The sequence below is a fragment of the Anabrus simplex genome, chromosome 1 (genome assembly GCF_040414725.1).
Source record: "Anabrus simplex isolate iqAnaSimp1 chromosome 1, ASM4041472v1, whole genome shotgun sequence".
NCBI lineage: Eukaryota > Metazoa > Arthropoda > Insecta > Orthoptera > Tettigoniidae > Anabrus > Anabrus simplex.
The window spans coordinates 155104615-155116049 of record NC_090265.1 but is presented as its reverse complement, the minus strand read 5'-3'; the positions used below and the strand labels follow the sequence as shown (position 1 = coordinate 155116049).

General features: G+C 35.2%; 1 protein-coding gene across 9 annotated transcripts in view; it reads right to left on the bottom strand.

The window, feature by feature from the left end:
- Nucleotides 1-750: 750 nt before the first annotated feature.
- Nucleotides 751-11435, bottom strand: part of DIP2 (disco-interacting protein 2) — a 440396-nt gene continuing 429711 nt past the window's right edge. For all 9 annotated transcript variants that reach the window (XM_067157712.2, XM_067157695.2, XM_067157732.2 and 6 more), the window contains one exon: nucleotides 751-3671. In XM_067157712.2, the coding sequence (XP_067013813.1) occupies nucleotides 3419-3671 (253 nt within the window). In that variant the 3' untranslated portion in view covers nucleotides 751-3418. The remainder of the gene's footprint in view (nucleotides 3672-11435) is intronic.

Genomic DNA, 11435 nt, shown 5'->3' with positions numbered 1-11435 from the left:
TGTTAAGAGAACGGAAGGAGGATATCGCAACAGACGATGGGGACCCAGGTAGAGGGAAGAAGAACAAGACGGAGACCCAGGCTAATGGGTTTAAAAACAGTCAAGAATAGTAAATGGGAAGAAACCAAATTTGGAACACAGTTCAGGAGGAACAATGGTGGTTGGATAGAGGATGGAAAGATGGCATGAACATCTCCATCCAGCAGGAGCTGGAAGAGCAAAACTGATGATGATCATGATGATGATAGAGGCTAAGGAAATTCTAGTGGAGCTGAGGGCTTTAGTCAGTTCTAATCTCAAAAGCAGAAGGTGAAAGAGCTTTCAGTATAATGAGAGAGACTCTCACTAAAAAGAGAAATAGGTTGTTGACTGCAAGATCAAGCATTATTTGTACCTCTAGATCCCACAGACATATGTGAATAGTTGCAATAAGGGAGACATTCGGCTGATGAAACAGCATGTTGGAGACACAAGGATGCTCCTTTTGACACCCAGTTTGTGTACATTTGGCAACAGGAGAATTAATAAGGCAAGTTCTTATATATATTTTTTCCAATTAAATCAATAACTAGACGGATATAAGCTTTTGCATCACCCCACCAAAGACATGTCAAAGCCGTAAATTCAACCTTGTGTATCGACTGCCCAAGTACTTCTTGTAGCTGTCATTTGAAACAAGTAATGTCAGTCTTAAAGAGTGTAAACAGAGCAGGAAGGAGGATTTATTTTCTCACAAGTAACAATAAAATGTGCAAAATTTACAGAACATTTATTCTAAACACAATGAAAGAATTGTACACTATCTTATCACTCTTTAGTTCAATATTCACATGGTCATTTCATACATTAGTTATGTTTTACAAGAATTTTGAGGGAGTTATGAAAAAAAGATTGCAGTTACACAGTTCGAACAATGCCAAAGATACTAATTCAGAAATATGAAAAAGCAAAAGGTATCTTATAACAGACACCTTAACATTGATATCTTAAGTGTTCCTTTTAAATTAGGAGGTATACTGTATTAGCTTAGCTAGGAAATCATGGAAAAATTCAGCTCTGCTATATTATTTACAAATAAAACCAAATAACAAAATAATCTTATAGTTTAAAACTTAACACATTCACTACAGCACAGAACATTTACATTTTGGAAACTTTGGGGTTTAAGGGGAGGATATAACCAACTTTGTAGCAAATTCACAACAGGAATAGGATTTAAACTGAACTTACATTTCAAAAAGGTTCTATTCAACACTACCACATGAAGTAAGGGAATGCATATTTATTTTAGTATAAAAATATCCAAAGATAAGAAACAATGTAAGTTATGCAAATTATTACATCAGGATTTTATTCCAAATAACAAGACATTTTTGTAATGTATATTTGTACAGAGCAGTCTTCTACAAACTAATATTTATGTAGGAAATTGTTTCTTCATTTAAAATAAATACAAATTATGTAAAAAGTTTCTTAAAAATTTCACATACACCTTACTCCACATGGTATGCTTTTATTCTACAAGTATACCCATTCCTGATCACCTTGCAGATCCCTGCCACACAGAACTCACAGTGCAAAATGCAACTTAACAGACTACAGTACAGAAATTTCAGTTACAAGTAAAATGCAATCACTGAATAAGAATGAATTTTAATACAAAACATGTCATATGCTAAAATGACCTGAAAAATTCACTGCCTATATGTCAGTGATAATAATAATTACTGGAGCTTGTGCAAAAAATATCTACACGTAAAAAACTGTTTCTGTTTGAGCATAGTGGCATAATATTCACATGAGCGAATGCACTATTTTCAAACCTTTTATATAAAAACTGGCCAAGTGCTGCTGTATTTAAAATAATATCCAATTGAATCTAGGCTTTTATATAAATAAAGTTTATCCTCCCTCATACAATAACACAATCTTCTTTCAACTTGTTTGCATCAAATAATGAAAGACGTTGGTCATCATTAACAACATATCAGTTGACTTTCGGGAACAGTCTTCCTTATTTTATGGTTTTGAGTAGAAATTAAGCATATCACTTTTACCGTACCTACCTGACAAACAGCAACCTTACGTTTTGTATGGCATCATATGTGTTGTAAAATAAAATTAAATGACTCATCTGTCATACACTTTCATAGATTGGCACAAATAAAATTAATCAAGTTCTTTGTAAGATAGCGATATCTAAGTTTCACAGATCTGTTCCACTGATTTTTCCAACAGGCAAAAGTGATTACTTCTGAAGACTAGAAACACAAATTTTAAAATCTGACAGATTCGAGGACATTTAAAATATTAACATTTACATATTGCACCAAATTTCAGAACATCTCATTTTCTGCTAAAAATTCATATATTTAAAGTAAGAAAATCCTGTCAGAAGCAAATCAATCTCAGTTTGTGATGTCTTTGTGAAACTTATCATGTGAAACTACTATGCAATAACATCAGCATAGTTATGAATGAGAAATCTCAGGAAAGAATAATATGCCAAAGGACAAATTAATTCAGGACATGTGAAATATATTTTCATTACATAAAATTCTACTCAAACTAGAATCAGACTTGATGGAAATTATAGTATATGACGCAGGTGTACAATGGATTACCATCCTTCCAAATGCTCTATTTCATCTAGAGCAACTTCTTCCAAATTTATCAATATAACATTATTTATTCCTGATTATACAATATGCGCGTTAAATGTAAATATATATATATATGTGAATTTTCAAACATAATATAAAGAGTGATTACGGTATTACTCGAAAAAGGAGAAACTTGATACAAACAAAACGCACAGTTAATCAATCATACATTCAATCACACTTGCCATTCAGTCCATATGTACCATACACATACCAATCTCACGTTTTCTTCATTTCTCAACTAAACCACTAATTGTTGCCATTTTCTCTAACATTCTTTTATTAGAAGTTCAGACCACCTTTACAAATGCTGTGGTAGTTTCCCACAAGCACAATTTTCACAACACGTTTACCGGGTTCTTGAGTTCCATAGCAGCACATCACTGCCATTAATAAAAGTTCTACTTGGCAGTTAATCTGTTCCGTTTAACTTAAAATAATAATTCACGTGAATCTTTCACAATTCACTGACTAGCTAGCCATGATTGCATCAATAAAAGAGCTATTTTTAAATGTCGCTCAGAGTAGGGGGACGGGAAAAAAAAAGAACTTTTGTATCATTACAGATCAAGAATACAAACATTTATCATGAAGAAAGGAGCAAGGGCAAAGCAAAAACTCATAAGGAAACCGAAAGGAAGTTCTGAGCAATTAACACCCAGGTTTGCTTTCTATTCCACAGTGATGAACAACATGCTAGCCACTTTGGCTTGTAGGCCTTATTAGTTGACACTCACTCCGCTGGGAAGCATGTCTCACATGTTGTAAGCGACATAGATGGGATCCAGTTGATCTGCGAGGAAGCCGTCTCTGAGATGCATTCGTTGCTTTTCCCCACGAGAGTTGATGGGCACAACACCTGGGTCCACAACAACCACAACCCCCACAATCAAATGATGTTCTTCTAGCACTGTGTTTGTCACCAATGGTACAAGGTCCAAGGCTTCATTCTCATTACCGTCTAGTTCAACCACTACCACTAACAGGTTTGTCCATGTGAACACCGCACTGTAAGAAAGAAATATCATTAGAACATCCGAGTCAAAGAATAGAATTTGAATGCAATATAATTAGCAGTTAGCAGCACTGATGTTATTACAAAGTATGTTCAAATAAGCTATCTCTAAATTGATGGCTGAGACCATTCAAAAGTTAATGAAGGGAAAGGAGTGGGGAGGGAAGAGAGGAATGAACCATATCAGTTCTAGTGCACATATGAAATGTGAAGTGATCATGTAGGAAACTTCTAGCTTCTGAAGTGACTTTACACATTGTGTTCCAACCCTTTTTTCACACTTCGGTTCCAAAAATTCAGGCAAAATTATTTCATATAATTTTGTGCTTGCTTTTGTAAAAATATTTGAAAAATGTAACTGCATTCCAAAAGAATGAGGATCAAGACTGAAGGTATTTAAGTGTTAACATCAAGAATTTCAAAAACATACAAAATAATGATAGGAAAAAATCTACGTAATCTGTATTATTACTACTTCTTTAGCATCCTCGGTTTCAATTTCAGTTTGAAGAAATCATGGTATTTGTGCTATATTTATGAATAAGTACAGGTGAATAACATGAGAACACAAGAAAATTAGTTGCTTCAACTTCTCTCTAGATGGCATGAGGAAATCATCTTGCCACCCGATACCACATGTCTAGGATTTTCTAAAAGTAGATGGAAGGCAGCACAAATCAACTGCACCAAAGAGGAAAGATTAATCAAAATATCTTCAGCAACCAAAACGAGAGTTATGGACATACATGTGAACTTACAGCACAGGAAGCGTGTCTCCGACCTATACAATGTGTAAAGCAGGCAATAATGCTCCTTGGAATGAAATATTGTCAAAGATCCTAACAACAGTATAATATACAGTGAAATTTCTCCATTTGACCACACCTATTCCAGACCACTTTTACACGACACAGAATGATCTCATAAGACTAATATATTTTCATCCTCTTTCTGACGACCAGAAAATTGCGAAAAAAGATTTACAGTGCAGTGTTGTACATCCTTGTACACCCTTACTTGCACTATTCTGGGAATGTCTCATTCTTATTGTTACTACAGAGCAGCAAGTGCAGACATGGTAACTGTGCATATGAGAAAAGTGAAGTGCAAGAATGAATTTCTGTAATAAAGGAATATCTCAGTGTGATATATCAAACAAGCCAGACGTAGTTAATTTATCTGCAAGCAACATAATATCATCTGATTCAGTACTCAAGAACCTCATCTATCCGGCCCTCATTAATCCGGATCTCTGGTTTATCCAGATCAAAAATAATAAAAATATTTTTACTTGTACAGTATTTCTTTTACGGCGTCGACTCTTTTTGAATATCTTTTCCGCCAAGGATAGTTAAGGACAGAAACTGGAAGTAATTTGTCCACCGACTATCAAAGGTACCGTCCCAGCGTTCTCCTGGAAATAATGAAAATCGTGGAAAGCCATTCCCAGGACACCAGAGGTGGGATTTGAACCCATGCTCTTCTAAATGCAACGCACTATTAATTCACTGATGATGAATTTTAAAATGAAACTGGCGCTCCATCAGAAGACATGAGTCGTGGAGAGGCCACAATGAAGCTGAACAAACTGATGGCCAGAATCCTTGACTGAAACCACACAACCAGAACTATTGTTAGTGAAAAGTCTTCGTGAACATGCTGCGCGCAAACGCTATACAAATGTAAATTTAAAAAAAAAACTTGCACATTATTTTAGTGCATAAAACAGAGTCGTAATTGTACGAAAAGTGTTCTTATATTTTTTTTACAATTGAAAAAAGGTATTACTTTACAACTTATTTTAATTGATTATATAACAAGTATTGTATTTGTTACTTTAGTTTTTCTGGATTATCTGGATTTCCAATAATCCAGATCAGTTCCGGTCCCACTTAATCCGGATAAACGAGGTTCTTGTGTATTTAAATTAGAAGGAAGGGATGTTCCACCTGATACACAAAGATATAAATTCAAATATTATATTTTACATATTAAAACAACAGTAGTATTTTCGACCTGAGGTGGGTCATCCTCAGCTAGATGCATCAATAATAATTTTCTGGTGCATAGCAAGATTAAGTCTTATTTACCAGTCTTGTGAATATTTTATGAACAGCAACAAAATGTGATATTTTATAGTTTTAAACTACCTTGAAGAGTGCTATTATAGTTTTTAAGGATTATTTATGCATCTAGCTTAGGATGCCTCCACTCAGGGTAAAAATTAGTACTAGTGTTTAAAATGTAAAATATAAGATTTGAATTTAAAACTTTGTGTATTGATCAAGTGGAAAATCCCCACCCTTGAATTCAAATTTTGATTTAAGGAACCATCAATTCGGATAATATGAAACTTATATCGTATGATACAAGATCATCTTGCAATTAGTTTGCGTGGAATATTGCAATGTATAACGTAGTAGTAGTAGTAGTAGTAGTAGTAGTAGTAGTAGTAGTAGTAGTAGTAAATTGTTTGACATTCTCTTCAAGATGACCACCCCTCTAAAAGACAGATTTTTTTGTTATCTTCTGGTCGGCTTCAAGAGGTTTCACAGTACATAGTCGCAAAGTTAAATACTGCTTGGTGTATGATGATGATGATGATGATGATGATGATGATGATGACGATGATGATGATAATGATGCTTGTTGTTTAAAGGGGTCTAACATCTAGGTCATTGGCCCCTAATGGTATGAAATGTAATAACAAATTAAAAGTCCAAAATCTTCCACTGACCAGTATTCAAAACGTGAGAACAAAGATTGAATGGATGGATATGAATTTAAAACAATCAGTGGATCTGACCCACAATGCCTCACATTCACAGAAACTGACATAAAACAATAGTATTACTGACCAAGGGATTGCTTCTATAGCATAATAATGAATCAATGATGCTTGTAGTCTAAAGGAGTCCAAAATCCAAGTCATCGGCCCCTCATACTGGTACTTATCACTAGGAAAGTAGAACCATGGTATTTGTCATGTTGCGGTACTAATAAAAGTAGCGTAGACTCGCGGTATTCCACACATTATGGTACTACTCACAGGTAATGAAATTCGCATATGTAATACAGACTTATGGTGTTTCGCACATCGCGATGCCATTTACAAGCAACGCAAACCTATGATGTTCATCACATATGTGTACTAACCACAGGGACCCGCACTATCCCGTGGTGTTCCTCATATAGTGGGTACTAATCATAGGCAAGCCAGAACCATGGTGTCGCTCCTAAAGTGGTACTAATCACAGGTACTGTAAAAGCCAGCAACGCACTCTGTTGTTACTAATCACAAACCTATTTTGTACCTAACATAGTGGTACTATGTGCAAGTAAAGCAACCCATGGTGTTTCCCGCATGGTGGTACTAATCACAAGTAGTTTCGTGGTTCTAATACATCATCCCTTGGTCGCCCCTTTTAGTCGCCTCTAACGATAGGCAGGGGATAACGTGGGTGTATTTTTCAACTGCGTCTCCCACCCACAGGGGTGCTTGGTGTATGTATGGAGTTTGCATATGATAGCCTCAAGAAAGGTAATATATTTTACATTGTTTTAATATGAGGATTATGAAAGAAGTTGTGTATAATGCAGTAAAATCTTCCTGTAAGTGAGAGAAGACACCAGACATATCATTCTTGAGGTTCCTGAAACCCCTCAAAGAAAAGGCTTGAACAAGGAATTTTGTACAAACTTAACATGCCATTATGAAGGTATTCAAGTAAATTTTAAAGAATTGTTCTCCTAGATTAATATCAAATAAATGTGTAACTAAGAGGATATTACTTAAACAATGTAGAGGCAAAATTATATTTAGTTTTATTAGTATAATCAGGCTTCATCAATCTGTGTTTCAATTCTCTGAAATTGAAATGACTTTGTATATCCAAGACACAGTCCTCTGTGCTTTCTTATTTACAGTACATACCAAACAACTGATGAGGCTATACCATCATTAAGGCTAGATCTGTTTTCTTCCCAGACCTTTCATGTAATATCTAGAAGAAAAAAAACTACGTATGATAATGTGATGTTAAACTGCAAGCATAGAAAAATTATTATTATTATTATTATTATTATTATTATTATTATTATTACTGATTTTAAGTCTTGTAAATTATTTTAATGGCTTTCAGAGATGCTGAAATTTTGTCCCACAAAAGTTAATTTAAGTGCCGGCAAAGCCATTTATACATGGGTGGCATATGTACGGTGACCAGACATCCCCTTTTATCTGGACATGTCCTTTTTAGACCATTGTCTGGGGTCCGGATGGATTATTTTAAAAAACAAAATGTCCTCCTTTTTTAGCGAATCTGCTTATTTTGGGGTAATCTGCTTTACTACTACTTTTTTACAAGTATTCATTATGTGATGGCATCATTGATATTGTATCAAAAATAAAAAAAACTGATTATACAGTACATGTGATTATTCTATGCATGCCTTGTATAGTGATAATAGACTATATATTGCATATTTCTCTCTCAGCAATGCCCTTTCAGAACACTATGTTAACGTGCGACAGCTGACGTGACAGACGACAGGAGATATCCAGGATTTGAAGGAAGCCTGTTTTAAATGGATTGTTATTGAATGTGATGTTGAAAAATGTATTCTGTATTTGCAAGCTACGTGATGATGTGAAATCTTTTGATCAGTTCTACAATTTCAAATGATTTCTGAATGAGAGTAGTAATGGCCCTGAATTTAACAAGTTACCTTGTAGTTAGAAATGGGCAAAGTATTTCAATTCATGTAAGTCAGTTGATTGTAGTTCAGAGTTATTAAAACTTGCAGAATACTTTTTTTCTATACCAGGGCACAAAGCAAATGTAGATCAACTATAATTGATCTCAGCACAATGGCCTGATAATAGCAACCGTTTCAAAGTAGAATCTGTTAAAATCTTCTTAATGGTTCAATATAATCTAAAGAAATTTACAAGTGTATCTTTTTATAAGTATTTTTTTACAACTTGTTTTACATCGCACCGAGACAGATAGGTCTTATGGTGACGATGGGACAAGAAAGGACTAGGAGTCAGAGGAAAGCGGCCGTGGTCTTAAGGTACAACCCACTATATCCTGGATGCAAACTCACAGCTGCGCGCCTCTAACCGCACGGCCAACTCGCCCAGTAAGTATTATTTAGACACACAAAAACTCCCGAAGGCAACTGAATCTTCAGAAAAGTACTAGCAAGGTGTGTAAATTAGTTTCAGTGTTTAAATTTTGTAAGAATTTACTGTATAATATAGAAATGGATAAATTTTGTTTATGTATGTGAAAATTAGAATATGTAAGTCTAAATTCAGACTCTCAGTGGAGGATGTGTGTGTCCTCTTTCTTCCAGCATTTTCCTCCTTTTTAAATACTTTTTAAATAGTTTTCTACTCTTTTTTCTTGTATCTGGTCACCTTAGGCATATGTATTTTCAAATACTACCAGACTGAGCCAGCATCTCAAAACCGCCAGCTTGGACTCAGAAAACCAGCACTCAACTGCCTGGGTCACTCAGTCTGTCAAAAAAAATTTTTTTTGAAGCTAATCAATTTAGAACTTAAAAAAGAAGAAATACTATCTCACCTGTATTTCACATACTAAACAAATCTCTGCATATATCTTTAAATCCAGAACTACTCAACTTAAAACTTGTGGCAAAGAAGTCAAAAATGTCAAGCGGAAAGTCAAAAAGCACAAAGTGACAGGTATGATTGCTGGAGTTATTTAGCACCTCACACATCCTCTTAGTAGAGTCATGTAAGCCACCTGAAGTGCCGTCAACAGTAATAGTTGATTGGCTGCAGAAATGTAAGCTGCTAAAAAATCTCATTTTTTACTTGTCTCACAAACTATCAGGCTAATTTCCTATCTTGTGTTAATAAGTGATAAAAATGACATACTGCAAACATTAAACTCAAGTCTCACTAAAATGAATATATTAAGATGGAGAATTATGTGACATTTCTTTGGAAACATTCTTTAAACAGCAATTTATAACTCATTAGATTCACCACACTTAAGTCTATATGTGTATGCTGTGAATTAATAAAATTATAAAATAAACAGTAGGAATACAGCAGTTGCACTGATCAATGAGAGGGATATAGAAGAAAAAAGAAGTCCCAGAACACTGGGGTAAATGTCCAATAATTTAAGAAAGAAGAGACTGTTATCAGTGGAATACTGTGTAGGAGGGATTTCATTATTCAAGAAAGGTAATAAGAACCCAACAACTACAGGGGAATCACTTTTAATTTACATGTAGTCAAGATATTCGAGAGAGTATATTTAAGGAAGACCAAGGATGAAATTAGAAAAGAAAATAGAAGAACAATATGGCTTTAGGAAAGACAAATTAACATTTAATCTGATCTTCACACTAAGGAACATGATGGAGGGAAAAATGGGAGTTTGGAAGAGATTTGTTGATCACATTTGTAGGCATTGAGAAGGCCTATGACAGTGTACCAAGGCAGTTGGTATGGGATGCACTGAGGAAGAAACAAGTAGACAGAGCAGAAGTGCAAATGATACAAAATTGTACAGCACACACATATAGATATCAGACCAAGTCCATGAACACCAACAAAATGAAATGAGTCGAGTTCAAACAGCCAAAATGAAATTCCTCAGAGGTATTGTAGGGAAGACAAAAAGTCGAATCAGAAATTAAGAAATTAGAAAAAGGATTAAAGTTTCAAAACTACAGGACAGAAGATAAACCTGCAAGATGAAATGGTTTGGACACATCAGAGAACACAGAGTTCCAAAGGAAGTATTAACAGAGGAACCAAGAGGAAAGAGACCAAAAGGAGGGCCTCCAAAGAGGTAGATGGATACAGTGGAGAAGAGTATAGAGAAGAGAGAAGGAAAGATGGAAGAAATACAAGAAGCAGGAAAATTGGTGGAGAGACAGGCAATGATTTAAGTGCTGGCTTCATAACCTGACCCAGGAGAGGACTAGAAACAGTGAGTAAGAAGAAACAACAAAGAAATAAAAACGCAGTATCATAGCAAAACAGAGCTTGCTAGCCACTGCAAGCTCTAGTATTGTGCTGTCAACAGGGAACAACTTATCCCCCAGTGAGTGTTAAGACTGTGTGTATTGGACTGTGATCCCAAAATAACTTTGCAGCCAAAGGAAATGCAGCTAATGAGAAAAGCCAGGCATGTGCTTGTCAGTACAGTAAAGTCTATGCCAGAATTTATAAAGTTTAAAGTCTCTGAATTTGGAATATTCTAAATGGTATTCAGATGTAGCTCCTCAAGGAGGGCTGCAAGTTTGTACAACCCCCAGTAATGTTCCTGAATTCCCAATTTTCTCACTAAATCATTATTATAGTCTTCATCCATGACTGTAGCTGGTATCTTATTTTGTACGTCTGTAGGAGGCTATGAGCCACCAGAAGCCTTCACTTTTGCAGCAGGTTTCCGAGTTGCAAACTTATGGAAGGTTACAGGGGGATTTACAGGCATGGCTTGCAAGTTCTGCTCTACTATGATACTGTGTTTTTATTTCTTTGTTGTTTCATCTTCTTCAGTCCCTGTTGCTAGTTTTCTCCTGGGTCAAGGTATGTCAAACTCCCTCTAAGTAGTGTCATTTTATTTATTCGGCTTGTGCAATATACTGTGGCATATTTTACGTAAAAGCAGGCATGGCATTGTCTACTAAGTAGCAGGCTGGTTAAAAATAGTTTGCTCAAGTTAATTTTAACTAAAACTGGCCTACACATATAACATTTTTTG